The 22,432-nt window shown below is 40.3% G+C and overlaps 4 protein-coding genes across 4 annotated transcripts; 3 read left to right on the plus strand and 1 right to left on the minus strand.

Moving 5' to 3' along the window:
• The first annotated feature begins 704 nt into the window (after nt 1-704).
• LOC117564608 (dual specificity protein phosphatase CDC14AB) lies at nt 705-8,914 on the plus strand. Its single transcript, XM_034243463.2, has 7 exons — nt 705-1,149; nt 4,918-4,992; nt 5,056-5,321; nt 5,395-6,065; nt 6,132-6,956; nt 7,028-7,333; nt 8,750-8,914. Exons 2-7 carry the CDS (start codon nt 4,935-4,937, stop codon nt 8,763-8,765), a joined length of 2,142 nt encoding a protein of 713 aa, XP_034099354.1. The 5' UTR covers nt 705-1,149; nt 4,918-4,934; the 3' UTR covers nt 8,766-8,914.
• A 792-nt stretch (nt 8,915-9,706) lies between these two features.
• Nucleotides 9,707-11,125, minus strand: LOC117564610 (uncharacterized). The gene is made up of 2 exons (XM_034243466.2): nt 10,839-11,125; nt 9,707-10,763 (listed from the first exon to the last, which is right to left on the minus strand). The coding sequence occupies exons 1-2, from the start codon at nt 10,981-10,983 to the stop codon at nt 9,955-9,957; spliced, it is 954 nt and encodes a 317-aa protein (XP_034099357.1). The 5' UTR covers nt 10,984-11,125; the 3' UTR covers nt 9,707-9,954.
• Nucleotides 11,126-11,363: 238 nt separating this feature from the next.
• Nucleotides 11,364-15,985, plus strand: LOC117564609 (homocysteine-responsive endoplasmic reticulum-resident ubiquitin-like domain member 2 protein). Its single transcript, XM_034243464.2, has 4 exons — nt 11,364-12,247; nt 13,316-13,896; nt 13,954-14,325; nt 15,165-15,985. The coding sequence occupies exons 1-4, from the start codon at nt 11,975-11,977 to the stop codon at nt 15,556-15,558; spliced, it is 1,620 nt and encodes a 539-aa protein (XP_034099355.1). The 5' UTR covers nt 11,364-11,974; the 3' UTR covers nt 15,559-15,985.
• Nucleotides 15,986-16,304: 319 nt separating this feature from the next.
• LOC117564607 (alpha-aminoadipic semialdehyde synthase, mitochondrial) lies at nt 16,305-22,329 on the plus strand. Its single transcript, XM_034243462.2, has 8 exons — nt 16,305-16,503; nt 16,569-16,715; nt 18,297-18,473; nt 18,535-18,913; nt 18,980-19,554; nt 20,489-21,644; nt 21,708-21,884; nt 21,952-22,329. Exons 1-8 carry the CDS (start codon nt 16,444-16,446, stop codon nt 22,068-22,070), a joined length of 2,790 nt encoding a protein of 929 aa, XP_034099353.1. The 5' UTR covers nt 16,305-16,443; the 3' UTR covers nt 22,071-22,329.
• The last annotated feature ends 103 nt before the right edge of the window (nt 22,330-22,432 follow it).

Here is a 22,432-nt window from a genome sequence, read left to right on the forward strand (position 1 = left end):
TTTTTTATTGATCTTACTGTGATTTTATAAAATTTTCATCAAAAAAATGCATAAAAAACTCCCGGTTCAGTCACGTAGCTACAAAGAGCATCCATTCAAAGAGAACCGCTCTCTTGATCAGCAACAAGTGAATGCTCAAATGCTCAACACTAGTTCCTGCATGCGTAAGAGCGAGAAGAGGATATTTGTACCTGACTTGGCCATGGGGCCCGTTATGTTTGTGGACAAAAATGCATACATTCCATGGTCACTGCACAGAGTGAAGTGCACACACAGAAACCACAAAGTCAGCTGAGTGGATGGTAAGTAATTAAGTTCGCTATTGCTACTCGTATCATAACTATTTATTAATCTTAAAAAATAATGCATGATTGTAATACATTCTCCATATGCTGCAGAATTACTTAATTTGAATTTAAATTCAACGGATATTCTGATCAGTATATAAAACATCCGGTTGGCAAAGCAAGTTGGCAATGCGATGTCAGTATTAAATCAACCCTGGTTTGGTTGAATATGCGCTCGCTCGAGAGAGCGAGAGAGTAAAATTGAATCGGTTATCACAGTATTGGTATATTTGTATAGCGCCAACACGGCATTAGTGGTCGTATGGGGCAAGCAGCACACAGGCACAAATACACACACACAGCTAAGCGGAAAAAGCGCCAACGCCGCAACGAGTTGTCAGTTCACTTTGGGAGCTCTTGCAGAGCAGTCGAAAACGCCTTTAAAACTCGGACCGCAACGCCTATTTTTGTGAGAGAAACGTTACGATATTTAAAAACAATATACACAAGAAAAAACATAAAACGCAAACGAAGCAAAAAACCTACACGATTTTCTAACACTGAGAATGCTGTTAAGAAATTAAAAACCCAACAACTACAAAAGTAATGATGTATTAGATGCTTTGTGCTTTGAAATTTTTGTGTCATCTAAATTTGTAGTTAAAACCCGCATATAAAAAAAAAACAAAAAACAGGAAAAAAAACATTGTGTGGTGCTGTTCGTTTTGCAGAGTCCCCTTCCCCTCCAAGAATTTTTTGTCACATATAAATTTCTAGTTCCATGGTGTGTGTTGTACGATTGCTGCTACTTCTGCTTTTGCCCCATCCTGCTGTGCATATCTATACATCCAACAATATTTAGGTGAGTCCAATACATGAATGTATATGTATGTGTGTGTATGCCAACTGTGCAACTGTTACAAGCCCCCCACCCCCCGCAATATGCAGTCCACTCTCAAGAACTTTTACAACGAAAATAGTCCAGAAAAGCGACGTTATACCCTAAAAATTGATTACGCAGTACACAAAGCACCCAAAGCCACCAACAGAAACAACAACAAACGTATTCTTCCGACCATTTCGCGTTTCAGTTTCATTTTGTGTTGTTGGATTTTGAAGAAAAGTGCGTTGGTTGCTTTTATTAATACAACACCAGCACTCTCACACATAAACAGTCACACACACACACTCATGCTTAAATATGAACAAGTGTAAATGACGGAGAGAAAAGCATAGCGCTTTTGAGAGCGCTAGAGCGGAAGAGCGAGAGAGAGAGAGAGCCTACACACGGCATGCGCAGTACTGTAAAGAAAAAAACAAAAAGGCATCATTGACGGGGTGGAGACTTGTTTGGGGGGAGAACTGCCGTTGTTGTTGTAGTTGTAAATTGTTGGCTGTGTTTGTGTATGGTATGCGCGCGGCAAAAATCTCTGCTTCGACCGACAACAGCGCTGCCCGCTGCTGCGTTCATTTGAACAAAAACTGACAACTAACTTTTGAAACGGACGCGACGACGAACATCGCCATCGCGCCATCGCCATTCATTTTAAACGTTGACAAACAGAGAGTAGCTTTTTTTGTAGGTTTGTGTGTGCAGCATATTGTGTGTTGTTCTTAAGCTATTGTTGGTGACGTCACATGTGGCTGGGCTATTTTTAAAAACTTGTTTTAAATGCTTATTGTTTTACTGCGCCCAGCTTAGCTCAGTTTAGCTTTAAGTTTCAACTATAAATTCAACAACACACACAAATACAAGCACACAAACCGCTTTCAATGCAGTTTGTGGACACTGTGACACTTTTATTTGTTTCTTTTTATTTTGCCTCCCCTTCAATGTTTACTTGCGCTGTGACTATGCATGTGCATGTGTGTGTGTGTGAGTGTATCGATAAGCACTTGCATGAGTGTGCGCTTGCAAGACTCTATGCGTGTGTGTGTGTGAGAGAGATTGTTTTTGGAGATATGCTTTGTTGTCGTCACGTGGAATGTTCATATATGCACTTATCTTACTTACATAAACATTCACACACACACGCATAGCATAGATATGCATGTTATTTTGGCGCGTTGGCACTCCACAGCTCTAATTTAAACCTTTCATTCATCGCATTGAAGTGAGAGCGAGAGAGAACTGATCGATCTGTTCGCGACACAATAAGCAAAGAATAGCTGAAAATACAATATGCTTGTGTGTGTGTGGATATTGTATGGGCTATTTACACATATGTATGTATTTTTGTTGGTTGTAGAGCATTCCAAGTTATTTCGTTTGAACTTGCATCGCTTTTACCTGTCGCATAGAGCTGCTCATTTATAGGTTATGTGGAGGTTAAGGTCTTTTATACAGAACCCAACTGTCCATGAAATAATTATCAATAAACATACAATCTATCAACTGTCAATTTATTTGCTATTGAAAACTCGTAGAGGATTTTCGAATAATGTACTTTTCTTTACTTCAAATAATTTAACTTGATTTATTACCACAAAGTAAACTATTGATAAAATTTCGTAAAGATAACATCTTTATTATAAAGCTAAATACATTAGTGTCAAAGAATTCTTTATTTTCTTTACGTGATATAAATTTATTTAGTAGTTTAGTACCAAAAAAGTAAACTAGTATAATAAATTATTTTACTTAAAATAGTTTTACATGATTTTATTAAAAAATATTTCGATTTAGACAAAATGCTGAAATTTAAATTTGTTTGCAAAGAAATTATGATATTATGATTCTTTTAGATTGCTCAAATGATTATAATCCAACTATTATTATACCCATTTACCCATTTATGTGGTAATCCATCACTCTCAACAGTTGTTATAGGTTAAAAATCGTTAGGATTACTTTTCAGTTTAGAGTAAATTACGCTGCAACTTCTTATATTCTACACAGTGTGGAATCTACACCCATTTAATGATATTTCGCACCCATTTACTGAAGCACTTATCGAGGCATGTATTTACATTCCTTGGCATGCCTTACTTACTTGCAGTATACATTGAGTCCACGTTGTACGTTGGTTTGTGTGTGTCTTTATAGTCTTGGGGGCTGATTGCAATCTATCTTTAGCTTTGGTTTTAACTCTTGCCCTCTGACATGCGAATCCGGCATTAAAGGTGCGCTCCGACTCGCTTGACTTTTAAACTTTTCAATCCGGAAAAGGAAACGTAGGTCCCTAAACTCAAAATCCACCGAACGGCACGCCAACTGCTCTTTCGCTCACTATGACTAAGCTAAAAGGTTAAAAATTTGCATAAAATCGAATATTATAATACAGTTCTATGGACAATACATACATATGTAAGTGCATATGTACTTATGTACATATGTGCATATACTAAACGATGGATGAGTGTGCGTGAAAGTGTGTGAACGACACACATTCCGTCCATTCCAAGCGGGGCAACATCATAAACTTTGTCTGAGGGGAATGAGAAAAGGGCCTTTGAGACCCATCAGCTGTGTGTTTGCCTGGCTTGAAGCACTAGAAGAGGGGCTTCCCCTTAACTAGTTACAAGTTCTGTGTCAAAAAGTTATGTCAAATCGATACACAATAGTTTGGAGAGTATCTTCACATGGATTAGGTTCTATTACTTGGAAAGAAAGATACACTTTTAAAACGTAATTACGTCGTTTTGGGATTATTTTTAAATAAGAATAGATTTGAAAATAAAATGATCACCATATTTGAGACTTATTGAATATAAACTCTTATGTTTATAATTCGAACTATTTTCAATTTGATTTTAAAGCATAATAACTTATTTTATTTATTTTCAAAATAAACACATTTTGTGAATACCATTTAAATTCTATATTTCTTATTTATTTCCATTTATTACTTTTCTGTATGGAGAGAAATATAGATATAAATCATGAACCAAATAATTTCTTTCCCTTTAGTTACTTTACGAACTTTGATGTTGTTGACAAAGTATTTCCTTAGACTGTTCATAAAAGCGCATTTGATAGTCGGTTTTGCAATTGTTATTGTACTTTTTATGGCCTTTCGCCTTGTTTATTAGGATGCGGATGTCGGCAAATGACTGCCTGACGTGTGGACTGACGGCTTGATGGTTATATGCATATCAATATAGCCATCACCTATGGCTACACACACAGACATACACACACACACACAGAAGCAGATTGCAGCAAGAAAAAGTGGGGCAAATAGGGCAAATACAACCGAGGGTGCTTCAAATGTCCCTTGTCGGCAAAGGAGGACAATTCGCATATATTGAACACATGTTTTTCACTATATTTTTTATGACTATACGTGCACAAATGTAGATATATATCTCTATATATTTGAAAGTGTGTCTATATGTATAGGAAAAAAACCTTTTGCGGAAAACAGCATTTACTCTGTCCAATAAAGGCAAAGTCAGTAGAGTGGGCGAATTTTATTAGCTTGAGATGAAAAGACGGAAAAAAATGAGTTGTTTTTTTTTTTTCTTTTTGAAATAATAGTTATTTATTATGGAAAGAAGCGGAAGCATTTGTGGAGGGCGTGTGTGTGTGGGCTTTGCTTGCGGTGTACTCGTAACTTGTTTTGTGTTTAAACACACTACTGCAATAAATAATAATTGTTTATTATCGCATTATTTATGACACACACAGTCTTCACAAAACTAAACATGATGCTGGACGACGACAACTCGGATCTCTTGGCTTGTGCCACCGAGATACAACCAGGTAAGAAAACTTGAATAAATTCATTCCAAATATGGTTCTAATATTGAGATTTAAATTTTGCAGATCGCTTGTACTTTGTGGTATTCAAGAAGAATATCAAGCCAAAGAATACGGCGAATACACATTATTTCAACATCGATGAGGAGTTTGTGTATGAGAATTTCTACAATGATTTTGGGCCACTCAATTTGTGTATACTATATCGCTACTGCATGAAGCTCAACACGAAATTAAGTGCCAAGGGGCACGCGAACAAGAAAATCGTGCACTACACCTCAATGAATCCGGCGAAGCGTCTAAATGCGGCCTACCTGATTGGTTCGTATGCAGTAAGTGTATTTGCTGCAAATATATGAAATAGAGCAATCTGTGTAACTCTATATATGTGAATATTTTACACAGATAATCTACCTGAACAAATCACCAGCAGAGGCATATAAACTACTTGTTGCCGGCGATTTGCCAGCGTATACGCTGTTCTGTGATGCCAGCTATGGACCCAGTAGCTTTAAGATCTCGCTGCTCGACTGCCTCAATGCCATACACAAGGGCCTGCAGGCGGGCTTCTTCAATTTCAATGACTTTGATGCAGAGGAGTACGAGTATTTTGAGCGTGTCGAAAACGGCGATTTCAATTGGATTGTCCCCCAGAAGTTTATCGCCTTCTGTGGGCCACATCAAAAGTCGAAGACGCTACCCAACGGTTATCCATGCCATGCACCCGAACGCTATTTTAGCTACTTTCGGGATAACTTTGTGACGACCGTGATACGTCTGAATGCCAAAGTGTATCATGCTTCGTCGTTCGAGAATGCTGGCTTCGATCACAGGGATCTGTTCTTCATTGATGGCAGCACGCCCAGCGATGTCATACTCAAGAAATTCCTAAACATTTGCGAGACGACAAAGGGCGCCATTGCGGTGCATTGCAAGGCGGGCTTGGGACGCACGGGCAGCTTGATTGGCGCCTACATAATGAAGCATTACGGATTTAGTGCACTGGAGGCTATCGCTTGGCTGCGATTGTGTCGTCCTGGCTCTGTGATTGGCCATCAGCAACAGTGGATGGAGGAGTAAGCTAATGAATTCATAATTATATATTAAAGAAATCTTATTGATTAATTCTTCGTTGCTTGCAGCAAGCAGAGTTGGTTGTGGTCGGAGGGCGAGCGTATGCGACGTCGCAGCTCGTTGCCGATGCTGCAGCACAAGTATGGCATCTATAGCTTGGATCTGAAGACGAAACTGGTGGAGAACGAACAACTGCGTCAGCAGCAACAGCAGCAGCAACATCAATCCTCGGCGAGTCCCTTTGACCATGTGGATCTGTTGTTGACACGCGTCAAGGGCATTTCACAGCGGGTGGACACAATGCATTTGCATGATCAGGACACGCTGGATGCGAATAGCTACAGCGGCAGCGGTGGCGTTCATGGTGGCGGTGAGCAGACCGATGATGAGCTATCCGAACGGCAGCTGGAATTGCAGGAGCAGGATTTGCACTATCAGTCGACGGACGAAACTAATTGCAATGTCAGTGACAATGATACAGACACTGCAAGTGCTGCGGCCGATCAACCGTTGAGCTCCACCACCAGCTACACGATTTCAACGCGACGCCGCAAATCGCCATCGAGCGCCAACAAGCCAACGATTATAGCCACCTCGCTGCGTCGTCTGGTCAATCCTAATGCCGCCTCGCGCAGCAGCAATAACAATAGTGGCAATAATGGCAACAATCTGGTCTTGGAGCCAAATGCCGTGGGCAGTTGCACGGAGAAGAAGCTGCGCAAACCGAGTGCCAATGTGTTTGAGGCGGCGCGTCACACGATTGCCTCATCGGTGCGCATGACGCAGACGGCGCTGGAGAAGAGCAAGGCGCAGACGCAGGGCGATAAACTGAATCAAATCAAGGCGTTGCGGCGGCATCATTCGCGTGCCAGCAACACAGCAGCGGGCAACAGGTGAGTGGTTGAAATGGTAACAACTTTACCAGCGTATACTTAATATTTTGTGTGTGTGCTTTTGCTTTTAGTGAAATTGACAGTAATCTGCGGCATACGCGCGCTCGTTCTCAGCCATTTCGGAACAACAACAATGTGGTTGCCATGTCCACGACGACATCATTGCCTCTCAAAGCGGTGACAACGCCAACAGCAACAACAACAGCGGGAGCGGCAACAACATCACATAACCTTAACAACAACAACAACTACAATAATCTAAGCAACTCCATGCATAACTGTAACAATAATAGCACTAACAACAACAACAACAACAACAATGTGCAGACCAACTCGACGGCTAGTCGCACTCGCAGTCTGGCCATCTATAGCAAAAGGTAAGTGCCGTCCACCACTCGCCCCGCCCCCTTCCGCCCACTAAGCACCAGCCCTTTTATATCCACAAGTTCAATTGGCTAGCTTCAAGAGCAATTAACACACTTTTGTTATATATATTTGAATTGAGTTTCTCTTGTCGGTTTTTACTCTTAGCATTTGTATTTTTTCCCCTTTATGATTATTATTGATATTTAGTGTGGTGTTCTCGTCCAATTGTTGCACATATTTTTCGTACGGCAGTTGTAAATATTTTATAAGCAAGTATTCATTTAATATTAAATTAATTTTAATTTAGCATTCCTTTTCCCAAAAAAAAAACCCGCTAACAGCAAAATTTTTGCACATTTCTAACAAAATAAAACAAAGTTCAAAATTTTGAGTTTTGAGCGACGCAACTAATTGTAACAGCTAATAATATTATCTGATATTGTGTTGTATTTCTCAAGTATGTTGTACTTACAAAATTCCTTTTTTTATTTAAATTATTCTTACAATTTGATTGTGCATGCATAAAAACAAAAAAATAAAACCAAAATTATCTCAAGCTTGCGATATTATTTTTTCCTTTGGCCAACTACTTTTTTTTTGTGTGTGTTAAGTTGTTGTTGATGATGTTGTAGAATTGCATTGGTTTCCGCTCAGCTTACACTCCTTTCTCCCTATCTCTCTCTCTTTCTGTTGTATATTTCTCTGTCTCTGGTCTTTGGTCACAATATTTCGCTCTCCTTCCCTTCTCCACACCATGCAAACAACATTTGACAGAATGGAGTTGAAACACTTGCGCAAAGCGGAACAACAACAGCTGCAGCGAGAAGAACAGCAACAGCAGCAGCAGCAACAGCCTGTTGCTGTTGGCGATAAACAATTGAAATCGTATGCCACTATCAATGAGAGTAAAATTCCGATTGGCGTTGCCGGCAGCTCGGCAACAATTCCGCCCATTCGAAGCAGCGTTTCGCGCAGTTCGCATCATCACATGACGTTGCGTGGTCGATCGCGTGTTCGCTTTCAGCGACCTGGTGTTGCAACGACGGGGTCGGGGTCAGGGTCAGGGTCGGGTTCGGGAACGGGGGAGCAACAACAACAGCAGCAGCAACCGTGCACCGTGGCAACAGCGCGTTATTATCGTGATGTGTCTGCGATACCCACGGTGGCAACTGTTGCTGCTTGCTACAACATTGCAACACGCTCTTCATCTGCCACGCTTGATCTCAACTCGAATCCGCTAACGACAGCAACAGCAGCAGCATCAACAACAAGCGTTACAGCAGCCAATGTTACGGGCAAATCAAAGATACCCAATTTGAACAACAATCACAACCACAACAACAACAACAACAATCACAACAACAACCAGCAACACATCTGCAATTTGAGTAATTCTTCCACGCATTCTTCTACACCTCCTCCCCCAGACACAAGGCAGCTTAGCGATGAGCAACAGCAGCACAACTTCAATTTGGGCAGCAAGCGTAGCAAACGTTCCCTGAGCTCCACACGCATCGAGAAGGACAAATGCGACGAGTACAACACGAAATTGTTGCGCAAAACAAGTGTCGCTGCAGCAGCCGCCGCAGCAGCAGCAGCCAGCAAGAGCAACAGCAACCTTAACAACAACAACAACAATGGCAGCAGCAAATGTGGCACGCCAACAACCAGCTTAGGAGGCGGCTCAGGATCTGGTGGCAGTTTTCGACTATCGCGACGCATTTTTGCTGAATCTGGTTCGTCGGCCTCCACATCGGCATCGAATTCGGGGATTCCCACGCCCACAGCACCGCCTACATTGCCGTGGCAACCACAATTGACACGAGGTGGCAGCCGTTTGACCCAGGAACGCGATCGCGATCATCAGCAACAGCAACAGCAACAGCAGCAACAACAACAGCATCTTAAGCTGCGCAAGAAGATCAGCTATTAGATTATTTTTTGCCACATTAATTATTTCGTGTAAATCCCCAAAATTCTTTTAGTGTTTTAGCAAAAATTTACAAAACCAGCTCCCACAACCTCAACAAAAAAAAATTAAATAGGAGAAAACACGGCGGATACGTAATTCAAGAGGAGATGGGAATGAAACCGCTAAAAGATTGCCTTCGATAACTGTGAATTCGATTACATCGATAGGAGCGAGAAGCGAGTTTTTTATCGATTTACCTAATCTCTATTACTTTTTATGGATTTGGAAATAAAAAAAGATGGACACATTTTGTTTCAATTTTGTTGTTGCAATATCATTTAGTATTTGAAGTTAGGGGAATCCCACAAATTACAATTAGTTTGTAGTTGTAGTTAAGAAAAAAAATTAACACATTTGTATATTATTAATAAAAAAATGAGTACGCGGTTTCGTTCCTTTCTCCAACAATGCAATAATTAATGCAAATAAAAACTGAATTGTACAAAGTTAACAAATCAAACAATGAAAAATGAATAATCTTTCGCTTTCACATTTATACACATTGTATTTTTTTGTATTAATTAAGCAAATATATATATATGATGTATGTACATACTGTGTAATCTGTAAATAACACGTTTATTTAGTTTTAAGTATTAGTTGAAATATACCTAATGTTATAAATTATGAGATGTGACTATAGTATCGAATGTGAGTCGCCTAAATTAACATTTCCCGCAAATATTGTATAATTTGCTTATAGATCACGCTCTCCAATCCAATGAACAGACAATTCAAATCGCATTTCAATTCGATTTGCAACAGAGGCTCCATAGACGCCGACTCCAATTGACTAACTTTCGGCGTTAACTTTAAGGCATCCAACAACACGTCTAGCTGCTCCTTCTGAGAAACGTATTCCTGGGAATTTATGACATCGAAGGCTGCCGTCTTTAATGCTGGATAAAAGCTCTTGAAGTAATTGTGACGATCGCTAATTTTGATATTTCGCGTATCATCGCCACCAGCGTCGATTAGTTCACGATATGTTTTGAATTTGCGACGCCTCTCGCTTTCCAAATCTTCCAAGCCGGCGTCCAAGTCGGCATTTTGTGGCTTGGTGCTAACCAAATTTGTGGAGGCATTCACATTACTGATTGTATTCGAGGTGGAGATGATGCACAGCATTTCGATGGCAGCACGTTGGCGTGCATCTTTCTTGCTATCGGATTTGCCATAACGTTTAATCGAAGCCACCGAGCAGCAGGCGACAAATTCGGGGGCGTTGGGTTGGCCACTCTGCTGCACAATTTCAATGGTGGGCAATGGCATGTCATGACGCACACAATAGTCGCGCAACTCTTTCAGCATGTCGCGGTTCATGTTTGCCATCTCATTTTGCACACTATCGTCGACATTATTGTTGCAAACTGTAGCAGTGCTGCCCAAACTGTCAAAGCCGGGCAGCTTGCGCAGTTTACGCATTATGTTGGCAGCTGCCAAATGCTTGGCATCCCGTTTAGAGCGTCCTACGGAAATGGAAATTACATTATTATTGAATAATCCTAATTATACAGTCAGTTTACAGAAAATTTGATTTATACCATTTCCAAAGGCTTCGGTATCCATGAGCACAACTTTGCAAATGTAACCACCTTCGTCGCCATCAATGAAATCGTAGACTGGATTGCCAGTTTTTGCCTTGGCGCAAAACTCTTGTAACGCCGAAACACTTGATTTTTGTTCCATGGATGCCAAAATTATACGAATTTTGATGATTATACTCAGTCGCGACTTTTTCTGGAACGCTATCGGTGGTCACCATATGTAAAAATGCCCAGACTTTGAAACTATTCTATGATTGTCAGTGTGGCCAGTCGTGCAACAGCCTAAGTACTAATTTTGCCTGAGTATAGAAGAAAATTAATTCTATTAAAATATCTTTTTAGTAGACATTTGCAAAATATTTATAAATATCTTCATTATATCTATTTCTTTAATTATTATAGTTTTTATTTGAGATTAATAATATAAATGCTGGCCAAACATTTAGCTACACGTCATGTTGATAAGAGTGGCAACGCCATCCGCATCAAAGCAACCCTGCCCAGTGTATCAAATATAAAAAAAAAACAAGTGTTGCTGGTCAGACAGACGACGATGGGACTTTGATTATTTATTTTGCTCAGCTCACAGTTCGGGAACTGCTCTCGGAAATTCGTTTCATAATCGAACAAATAGTTCTCAATTTAATGCACTACGTCTACGGGGCAATAACACAGCAACAGCTACGTTTTTTGTACACCCTAAAACAACAACAATCTGGAATACCAAAATTTGTTGTCGACAGAAAAAAAACGAAAAAAAACTCATTCATTCCAGCGGAGGAAGGAAGTGACCGTGGAAGTTGAAGTCTACACACAATAACAACAACAAGTATCAAATATAGTGTAGTGTTAGTGCATTAGAAGAGCAAAACATACTGTGTACAACTTTGCTGACGATCAAATCATCAGCTCACTACAAATAGAAAAACAAAAACAACAAAAAAAAAGAGAAGGAAAAAACACTTGTCGCTGCTGCTGCGCCCTAATAACAACCACAACATCGCCTGTTTGTGTTGGTTTTGTTATTGCTTTAATAATTCGTTTGACGAATATTCGTGCACAGCAATTAGCAAGCAGCAATAGAAAGTAGCACGGGAAGAAGAAGGAAGAGAGGAGGAGGGTGAGGGTCAACAATGGATGATAGCAGCACAGCCACAACGCCGTCGCCGTCGCCAGCTGCGGCAACGGCCGCTGGTTATGATGCTGCGCGAGACAAAACAACAATAACAACTGCTGGGAGCAGCGCTGCTGGCAGCAACGCCAGCAGCGGCAGCGGCGTCAGCAGCATTAGGCTTTTAATTAAATCGTCAAATCAGCAATACGATGACATGAACATCGAGAGCGATCTCTGCTGGACCGTGGAGCGGCTAAAGAAGCAGCTGTCTATGGTGTATCCCGGCAAGCCGGTATGTATACACACACACACACTCACACACTTGCTCATTTTTACATTATTATGTTGTTTAATTACGGTTTTCACTGACTCACGTGTTGAATTTGTGACCAGTAGGTGTTTTGTTCTCTCTTTTACAGCTTCAGTGTTGCTGTGAAAGTTTGCCTTGCCTACATTCTCTCATTTTAACAAATAATCACGCAAGCCGGTCACATTTATCTGATCGTAGTGTATTCGTTAGTCGCTATCGTTTTCTCCGTTCACCGAGTGTATCTTATCAGCAACGTTCTGTCAGTCAATCTTTTAATATTGTTTGTATATATATCTTTTGCACTCCAACGTCGAGTGCTTTCTGCCATTTGCGTCTTAATTTGCAATTGTGCTCCAAGTACACGTCACGCTTTATGGAAAATCAGCACAATGCGCCTAAGCTCAACTTTAGATAACACACAAAATGGAATAAAACAAACAATTTAGCTGTTCCATATGCAAATTTATGCCCATTGGCTAAATATTAATTAGTTCAGCGAACTCGACAATTTTCTTGGCCAACCAAACTATTCTAGCTATTGCTTTAATTAGTTCTGCTGTCAATGGCTTAACGATAAATGAATGATTTAATGACTAGCAAATTTAGCATTGAAAAACTTAACGATTTATTAATTAGGCGTAAATAACATTTACATTTTGTATTGAATAAGTATAGTTATTAAAGCTTAAACTCCAAAGTAATTAAATTTCAAAAATAGGTTTCGTTTATCTTATAAATAATATTGTTTGTTTCATCTTATCTATCTGTTCAATGATGGAAAGCGAAATCAGATCGTTGCTTATCTTTTTGCCAGAGGAAATGACAACCTTATATTCGGTTTTATCAGCGAAAACTGAAAATAAATATTGTAAATTATTCGAAAATTAACTTTGCTTTCAAGCACAGTCTCTTTCTATTTATTACTTTGCTGTTTACTGAATTGCATCACCTGCACATTGTGAGTTGCATTTCTGACACGTCATTCGCTTACATCATGTCTTCTCAATGTTCATGGACTAATTGAAATGTTTTGTTTTGTGCAATTTGCAGGAAATCAAAGACCAAAAGCTCATCTATTCGGGCAAACTGGTGAACGATACACAGAAGCTATCGGAGGTCATACGCAGCTACAAAGATGTTTATCAACAGCATCACATTTTTCACTTGGTCTGCGTCAACAGGAGCTTGACAAAGCCGCCGTATAAGGCAATGACAACGCCGGCAAAGGACAACGGCGTCAATGCTAATACAAACACAAATGCCACCGCAAATGCCAATGTTAATGCCACGCCACGTCTGGAGACCAATAATACCAATGATAACGAGCTTAGACAACGTCATGTATCGACTACAGCTGCGGCTGCTGCTGCTCAAATTCCTTATCAGCAATTACAGCAACAGCCACAACAACAGCAACACCAACAGTACCCATGGATGCAACACCTGACCGATCCCAACATGCAAAATCATGCGTATCACTTGGCTGCCTATCAAGCGGCAGCAGCAGCTGCCTACGGTGCTGTCAATGTGTCCACAATGACGCATCTGACGCAAGAACAGCAACAGGCGCTGCTCACCAATGCCTGGATACAGCATTGTTATGCCCAATACATGCAGCAAGTGATGCAACGGTGAGTCTACTTTATATTCTTAAAGTCTGCCATACTAATCTCGCTTTCAATTTGCAGTCCTAGTGGTGCACAGAATGCTGGTCCAGCGTTGCCCATGCTGCATCCATTGTTGCAAAACATGCCTGTGATACCGCACATGATGAGTGTCCCGCAGGCTGATCCAGCCGCGGTGCCAGCTGGCGCTGCAGCAGCAGCACAGGCAGCCAATGAGGCAGCCGCAGCTGGTCTGCAACCAGCTGCAGCAGCGGCAGCTGGCCGTCAAGTGGATGGTCCCAATTTCGTCAATATACAGGAGGAGCCAGAGATGCGCGATTGGCTGGACAGTTTCTTTAGCTTTACACGTTTGGCCATCTTCGCGACCGTCTTGTACTTCAATTCGTCGCCCATGCGTTGTCTGTTGGTGCTGCTCATCGCAAGCGGCATTTATCTGTGAGTATATTTTGGAATACAACTGTTAACACTTAACGGCGGGCCTATGCAGTGCTAGAATTCACAAAGAAGCATTTAAATGTACACTAAACATGGTACCAAAATTTATTTAGTGACTTATTTATGTCGCATAGCGATAACTCTCCAAAAAAGAACTGAATAACGTATATTCATCACCTACATTGCTCCACTTAGCTTAGTGGTCTATTTTTCAGTAGTAATCACTTAACGGTTACTTTACCTAGTTTCCACGTTATTATACTGTTCATGCGCATAAGATAAATTTTAGAATTGAACCTAAGAAAGCATAGGATGGGTTTATTTGCTTCACTCTGTCTTTTGTCTTGGCGGCCTTTGTTGTAAATTGGATTCCACTTTATTACTCCCAATCACACAGTTGCCGTAAATTGGTAAATAGGTTTTAGAATTGTTGAGTAACTTATCATGTGTTTCGAGACAATTTTTAAATGTTTTATTAATTAGAAGATATAAAAAATAACTTTTAAAATCCAAATATCAAACCTGTGGTTTTAGAACGATACAAATCTAATATAAAGCTAAGAAAATTTAATTTGACAAGGTGGCAGCCATAAACATCCCAGCTTGAAATGGTTAGTCAAATTGCTCTGGTTTCTGTGGCACCGCTAAAATTTTCGAGCGGAATTGCTGACTGCGATTTCTGTGGCTCTTAAAACTAAAGAAAACTCATACTTCGAAAACAAACAAAAGGATATATTTTTGGTCTCATTTGAGCTCTTTTCTCTAAGCAGAAGTTTTAAGATATAAAACTAAAGAAAAAACTTAAAAAAAAAGTTTACTAAACATTTTCCTCTTTACAGCTATCACATTGGCATCTTGCGTCGACGTCGCGAGCGTAACAACAACAACATCAATAGGAATAACAATGCTGGCAACGATGCAGCCGCCTTTGCTGCAGTGCAGCAAATACAACGCATGATGGATGCTGCCGTTGAGCGTGACAATAATCCACAAGCTGCTGCCGAGCCGGCACCAGCTGCACCCGCTGGACAGGATGCGGACGAGGCAGCAGCCGTGACACCGGCAGCGGCAAGTGCTGCTGGTGGTGCGGATCAAGCTGATGCCGCTGAGGCTGCTGCCGTTGCTGCCGCTGTTGTTGAGCCGGCAAATGCCAATAACTCTGTGATTTCCATAGTGCGCACTTTTGTCATAACGTTCTTCACATCGCTGCTGCCCGAGGCGCCAGCGCTGTAAAAGGCACACTTGACCAACTGCATCGCATTCTTTGTGGCCTCCAATTCTCTCCCAAAAAATGAAAATCAAACAACACCCAAAAAGAAATACAATATACTTTCCCCCTTTGATTAAATGTTATTATTTTGCAATATTTGAATTTTTGCAATATCTGTTTATCTAGCTATAGAAGTGAATTATTGTATATTTATATCTTTAACATCTCCCCCAGTCTGTGTATGTAGATGTGAAGCACAGAGATCTATCTATCTATCTACTCCTCCCCCACTTTCCACCCCTAGTAGCTTTAGTGATTTTTTTAGTGATAAGGAAATTTGTTTTTGATGTGAATAATATAGAACACAAGCTATAGTGTTTTAGACGAAACTATGAGAAATCGATCGATGAATTGCAATTATAAATAAAAAAGAAAAATAACAGCAAAAAATCAAATTTTTGTAATTTTGTATTTCCAATTTCATTATCGATCGGTTTTTCTTCAATGGAAACTTTTGTGAATGGAAAATTTTTGAGCTGTCGTCGGCAGGCGGCAGCACTTTCACTATGCGTAAGTAGCCAATCACAAGCACAGAATTAAGAGCGTTCTCACATTCTCTGTTTCTTCCACATAGGTTTACAATGCTCTTTGAAGTCGCCTTATCGCGCTGCTCGTCCAGCCAACTGTGTCCGTCTGCCTGTCCGTCCGTCCGTCTGTCCGTTCGGCCTTTTTCTCCGGCTGCTGATAGAGGGCGCGTCGTTTGTCGTCTCGCTCGGGGTTTAGATCGCTGCGAGTGCTCGAAGTTAACGGATGGTGCATCAGCGTTGGCATCAAAATTTCGACTTCATCTCGTGATATTCATATTTCTTCTACACACATATATTTTTGCATTCGCACTGTAATCTGCAATGTGGCGTTCGTCTCAATTGCGCGCAACAATCGCGCCCGCCTTCGCCCGTCATCGTCATGTAAGTTTCCCCGGGGGGCGTAATTCGTTATACGCATATATCTTCTTATTCAATGTGATCTGCAGCATGGACGTGTGATTGCCATCAGGCGAGAGGATCAATCGGTGTGGGAGCGACGTGCTCCCTTTGGACCCACGCATGTGCAAAAGTTGGTCAAGCAAGGTGTCAAGGTTATCGTTCAGCCTTCGAATAGACGCGCTTATCCCATGCAGGTAAGCACATCTCATAGTATTATAATATACTACTATATGCGGTATATACTATATATTCGGTATACAAAAAGTGAGGTGTATCGTAAAAGTGTTATTGCTTTTGTGGAATGCAAATAAGCGCATCTTTAAAAATATCATAGTATTATAATATACTACCATATGCGGTATATACTATACAAAAAGTGGGGTGTATCGTAAAAGTGTTGTTGTGTGTTGTGGGAGATAAGCTTTTCGGGTGTGTGCTATAAATTTGGCAATTGTTGGCCTTGGTTGCAGTCAACAGCCTGTGGAAGCCAACGTTAATTCCATGTTATCTCCGACCAAATTGTTGTTATATATGGATGTTAATATATATACTACGCATATATGTATTTATACTTCCCCATAGTCAACTGATTTTCTTGGCAGATAAAATATTTATAATCGTGTTTCAGTTTAAAAACAATAACAACTTTCGATTGACATTTTCAAAACAAAAATGTATTTATAAATTTAGCAGCAAATTTAGAGATTGTGATTAGTGTTGCCTAGCAAGCAGCACATGATTTCAGTATGTTCGCACTTGTGGTTAATGCGATTACTAATCATGCGATCAATGTTATTGCATTATTAGTGAGAACTGTGAATTGAAAATGATTATTTTAATAATGGGAATGTTAATAAATTAAATAATTCAGAATTTTATATGTGATAATGAGTATGTATTGAAAATTATGTATGTGAAAATGATTATTTTAATAATAAGAAAATTAATAAATTAAATATTTCAGAATTTTGTTAAGTGATAATGAGTATTTTAATTTCATAATGTGAAATAAATTCAATTTCTAAGATATCCAATTCAAATTAAGTGAGAATTTGAATTTGTTTTTATAATAATTGTAAATTAACTTAAAGTGGGAATTTAAAGTTTTAAAAATGCAATACAAATAATAAAAATTTGTTTTGATTAAATTGCTTTCTAATTTGATAAAAATATTAAAAGAAACAAGTAAGAAAGCTACAGTCGAGTGTTCTCGTCTGCAACCCTTTTTGAATAAAAGCTAAACAGTGCGGTATTATTCTTAAAATATACCAAATTAATATACCCTAAAATACTAAAATACACCAAAGGCTATAATTGATATATTAATATAGTACTACATTTAAAATATACCATACAGTACAAAATATACTGCAACTGTGGAAATCTACCAAGGTTTTATTTATAAAAAATAAAAATATTAATAAACAAAAATTATTTAAAATCAAAATTTCTTCGCTTAAATATGTAGAGTACTCGCAAATTTTCTAATTCATAAATAAATATATTAGTTTGTTTGCAATCGTATTTAAAATGTATTTATAATTTATAATTTGTTTGCTTACTGTCCACATGACACATATCCGGTCAGAACCAGTATTGTTGGTTGTTATGCTGAAAAGAGCAATAAACTATTAAAGTGCTCTTGCAGATTAATTGTGCGATAACGAAGCTTGAATATTTCCACATAGATAGCGAGCATAAAAATCGATTAATGTTTTATTGATGCGATAAGATTAACTTATTGACTGATCTGTTTTGCTTCCTCATTCCGTCAGGCATATATGCAAGCTGGTGCTCAGATCCAGGAGGACATCAGCGATGCTTCCGTTATCTTTGGCGTCAAACAGGTGCCCATCGATGCTCTCATTCCAGGTAAAACCTATTGCTTCTTCTCGCACACGATCAAGGCACAAGAATCCAACATGCCGCTGCTGGATGCCATTCTCGAAAAGGTAAACGTTAATTTACCATACTGCGATATCGTGTTAGTTAATTAATCATGATGATTTACAGAAAATTCGTCTAATCGACTATGAACGTATTATTGATGAGCGCGGTGCACGTTTGGTGGCCTTTGGCAAATACGCTGGCGTCGCTGGCATGGTGAATATTCTGCATGGCATCGGTCTTCGTTTGTTGGCGTTGGGACATCACACACCTTTCATGCACATTGGCCCAGCGCACAATTATCGCAACTCGTCGATGGCTCGACAGGCGATACGTGACTGTGGCTATGAGATTTCGTTGGGCATGATGCCCAAATCAATTGGTCCTTTGACATTTGTGTTCACCGGTTCGGGCAATGTGTCGCAGGGTGCACAGGAAGTGTTCTCCGAGCTGCCCATCGAATATGTGCCGCCTGAAATGCTGCGCAAGGTGGCAGAGCATGGCAGTAAGTTTGGAAGGAATTAAGGAATTGAAGATTCAAGATTTTCTTATGTTACTTTTCTCTTTGTAGGTCAAAATAAGTTGTACGGCTGTGAAGTCAGTCGTTCGGATCATTTGGAACGTCGCGAGGGCGGCGGTTTCGATGCCAAGGAGTACGATGAGTTTCCTGAACGTTATATATCCACATTCAATCAGAAGATTGCTCCCTACGCCTCCGTTATTGTCAATGGCATCTATTGGGCTGTCGGCAGTCCCAAATTGATCAGTATTCCGGATGCCAAGAATCTGCTGCGTCCAGCCAACACTCCTTGGCTGCCCACCAGCAAAGGAAGTCCCGCTTTGCCACATCGCATGCTCGCCATTTGCGATATTTCCGCTGATCCTGGCGGTTCCATTGAGTTCATGAACGAATGCACCACAATCGATACACCATTCTGTCTGTACGATGCTGATCGCAATAAGGACACCAAGAGCTTCAAGGGTCCGGGTGTGCTGGTCTGCTCTATTGATAATATGCCAACTCAGTTGCCGCGTGAGTCCACAGATTTGTTTGGTGAACTGCTGTCGCCACATGTGCACGACATCATCAAGAGCGATGCCAAGAAGCGGCTACAGGATGAACAGTTCTCCTATCCCATACAGTCGGTAAGTCGAAATGCTCATTAAATTTTTTATTATTTTTATTATTTTCTGTTAAATTAGATATTACATTTAATAGGGAAGATTATTTTTAGTTAGTTTCAATGGAAGCATAGTTCTGATACGAAATATTTGCAATCGGCATTCCAATTAGACACACAATAAATTCATACTTCATTGGACATTTCTTTACAAAAAGTGTAGCATACTTTTATGTGCTATGAAAAAGTCTCAAGAATTGAAGTTGCATACAGTTGTCGTATACGCAATATTTCAGCTCTTTGCTGATAGGAATTTAATTTATTTATTTAAGAAAAATTATTCATAATGAATGCAAATTTAATAAGCGTTTAGAGTGAAAAACATGTTTAATAAGATTTAATAAGCATTGGAATGAAAACATGTTTAAAAAATTTCTCAACATTTTTTAGTTGAATTTACATTAAACATGTTTGTGTCGAGACACAATATTTTGATGAACGAAAATAAGTATATGTATTTTGTTTGTCGATCAAGTCATTTTTGTTGAGAGTTTTTTAAGTATTTCGCTAGTAACATTATAAAAACTTTTTGGTTTCATTTAAATGTTTCAAAAGTTTACGACATTTTAATAGATTTCAAAAGGAATTTTGGAAATGTTTTAAAATGAAAATTCCATACAAGTACTAAGTAAGTTTATTATATTTATTAGACAAAATTATGCCTCATTTAGTAAATTTATTAATAAACTTTATATTAATTATGAAGACCACAATACCTTGATCTTATCTCGTTTTCGTAAATTGGCAATCATTGATTAAACTTGAACTTGTGCAGCCCTAAATTCTCAGCAGTTATCAGTACACAATGGGCGTATATTATTTGCAATGCATTGCAATCTTTATTTATTAACGCTCACTTTGCTTTCTCTCCCTCTCTTTGTTGCTCTCTCAATTGTTAGGCAATTATCGCAAGCAATGGTGAGCTGACCGAGGGTTTCCAGTACATTCAAGAGCTGCGCGACTCGCAGAACAATCGCTCGCGCCACAAGATGGAGGGACGCTCCGAGTCCCACAAGAAGGTCCTGGTGCTGGGCGCTGGCATGGTCTCGGCGCCCCTCGTCGAGTGGCTGCATCGCGAGAAGGATGTCAACATCACGGTGTGCTCTCAGGTCAAGGAGGAGGCAGATCGTTTGGCTCAGCAATATGCGGGTGTTGATAGCGTCTATTTGGATGTCAATGAGAGCACAGGACATTTGCAGGAGTTGTGCGGCAAGGCTGATGTGGTGATCTCCCTTTTGCCCTACAGTCTGCATGGGATGATTGCACGCTACTGCGTTGCGGAGCGTACTCACATGGTCACCGCCAGTTATCTGAATGATGAGATTTCCGCTCTTCACGAGGAGGCACGTGCAAATGGAGTTACGATTATGAATGAGGTCGGTTTGGATCCTGGAATTGATCATCTGCTGGCACTCGAGTGCATACATGAGGTGCAGGAGAAGGGTGCCGTCGTTGAGTCCTTTGTCAGCTACTGTGGTGGCTTGCCTGCTCCGGAGCATTCGAATAATGCGCTGCGCTACAAGTTCTCTTGGTCTCCGCGTGGCGTGCTGCTCAACACGCTCTCGGCTGCCAAATATCTGAGCCAAGGACAGATTGTGGAAATCTCCGGTGGCGGTGAACTGATGTCCACACCTCGCAGTCTTGACTTTTTGCCCGGTTTTGCCCTCGAGGGTTTCCCCAATCGGGATTCCACCAAGTACGGTTCACTCTATGGTTTAGGACGCGATGTACACACGCTGCTGCGCGGCACCATACGCTACAAGGGCTTCTCGGAATCGATTAAGCCCATGCAGTTGCTAGGTTTGATTGATCCCGAGCCTCATGCTCTGTTGCATCCCAGCGGACCGGAAGTTACATGGCGTCAGCTGGTCACACATCTGCTGGGAATGTCCGATACGAGTATCTTCTATGAGAATCTGAAGCAGAAGCTAGTCGAGCGTCTGGGCGATGTGGATGGCATTGAGAGTCTGGGACTGCTCGATGAGACGCCTGTGGTGAAGCTGAACTCGCCGCTGGACACGCTGAGTCATTATCTTTCCAAGCGCTTGGCATTCGGTAAGAAATTTTTAGAGGTTTAAGCTCTTTTTTATTGAATTGAATATATTTATTTGTTTCTAGAACGCGATGAACGTGATTTGGTTGTGCTGCGCCATGAGGTTGGCATTCGCTGGCCCGACGGTCGTCGCGAGGAGCGTGGCATCAATTTTGTGGTCTATGGGCAGCCGCAGGGTCACTCGGCCATGGCCATGACCGTGGGCAAACCTGCCGCAATTGCAGCCAAAATGATACTGGACGGTAATGCAAACACAACTTGCAAACTTTAAATGTATCTATAAAAATGTATATACTCTTTTTCTCGCAGGTGAGATCCAAGAACGCGGTGTGCTGCTGCCCTTCACACCGGACATCTATCGCCCCATGTTGCAGCGTCTGCGCTCCGAGGGTTTGACTGCCACGGAGACATCCAGATGGCTCAACTAACTTACCTGATTTACCTTTCAAATGCTTTTGTTTGGATTCTACTTTTGTTTATTATTATTTATAAACCTATTTGCTGCCTTGTTGCGTAAATCAAACAAAATTTAGATAAGACTGCACTTTGTTATCGCGATGTAAGTACGTATGATATGTACTTATCATTATCATATTGGTTGAGGCAGGAAAACGATTAAATGATTGCGTTCAAGTTATCTACTACGACATTATGATTAAATGTAACTAATTTGTTGTTTATAAACTACGATTTATGGACTTTGTTGTGCTACCTGTTTTTATTGAGAGTTGTCTGCGGCGATAAGACTAACTATAAACTATATAGTTTTATAAGTTCAATAAAAAATAAT

Source organism: Drosophila albomicans, chromosome 2L, assembly GCF_009650485.2.
Source record: "Drosophila albomicans strain 15112-1751.03 chromosome 2L, ASM965048v2, whole genome shotgun sequence".
NCBI lineage: Eukaryota > Metazoa > Arthropoda > Insecta > Diptera > Drosophilidae > Drosophila > Drosophila albomicans.

Coding starts and splice junctions, on each gene's coding strand:
- LOC117564608 (XM_034243463.2), top strand. CDS start 4,935: ATGATGCTGGACGACGACAACTCGGATCTCTTGGCTTGTGCCACCGAG. Junction 4,993..5,055: donor TGCCACCGAGATACAACCAG/GTAAGAAAACTT, acceptor TAAATTTTGCAG/ATCGCTTGTACTTTGTGGTA. Junction 5,322..5,394: donor ACCTGATTGGTTCGTATGCA/GTAAGTGTATTT, acceptor TATTTTACACAG/ATAATCTACCTGAACAAATC.
- LOC117564610 (XM_034243466.2), bottom strand. CDS start 10,983: ATGGAACAAAAATCAAGTGTTTCGGCGTTACAAGAGTTTTGCGCCAAG. Junction 10,764..10,838: donor TACCGAAGCCTTTGGAAATG/GTATAAATCAAA, acceptor CCATTTCCGTAG/GACGCTCTAAACGGGATGCC.
- LOC117564609 (XM_034243464.2), top strand. CDS start 11,975: ATGGATGATAGCAGCACAGCCACAACGCCGTCGCCGTCGCCAGCTGCG. Junction 13,897..13,953: donor ATGCAGCAAGTGATGCAACG/GTGAGTCTACTT, acceptor TTCAATTTGCAG/TCCTAGTGGTGCACAGAATG. Junction 14,326..15,164: donor ATCGCAAGCGGCATTTATCT/GTGAGTATATTT, acceptor TCCTCTTTACAG/CTATCACATTGGCATCTTGC.
- LOC117564607 (XM_034243462.2), top strand. CDS start 16,444: ATGTGGCGTTCGTCTCAATTGCGCGCAACAATCGCGCCCGCCTTCGCC. Junction 18,474..18,534: donor TGGATGCCATTCTCGAAAAG/GTAAACGTTAAT, acceptor GATGATTTACAG/AAAATTCGTCTAATCGACTA. Junction 19,555..20,488: donor TCTCCTATCCCATACAGTCG/GTAAGTCGAAAT, acceptor CTCAATTGTTAG/GCAATTATCGCAAGCAATGG.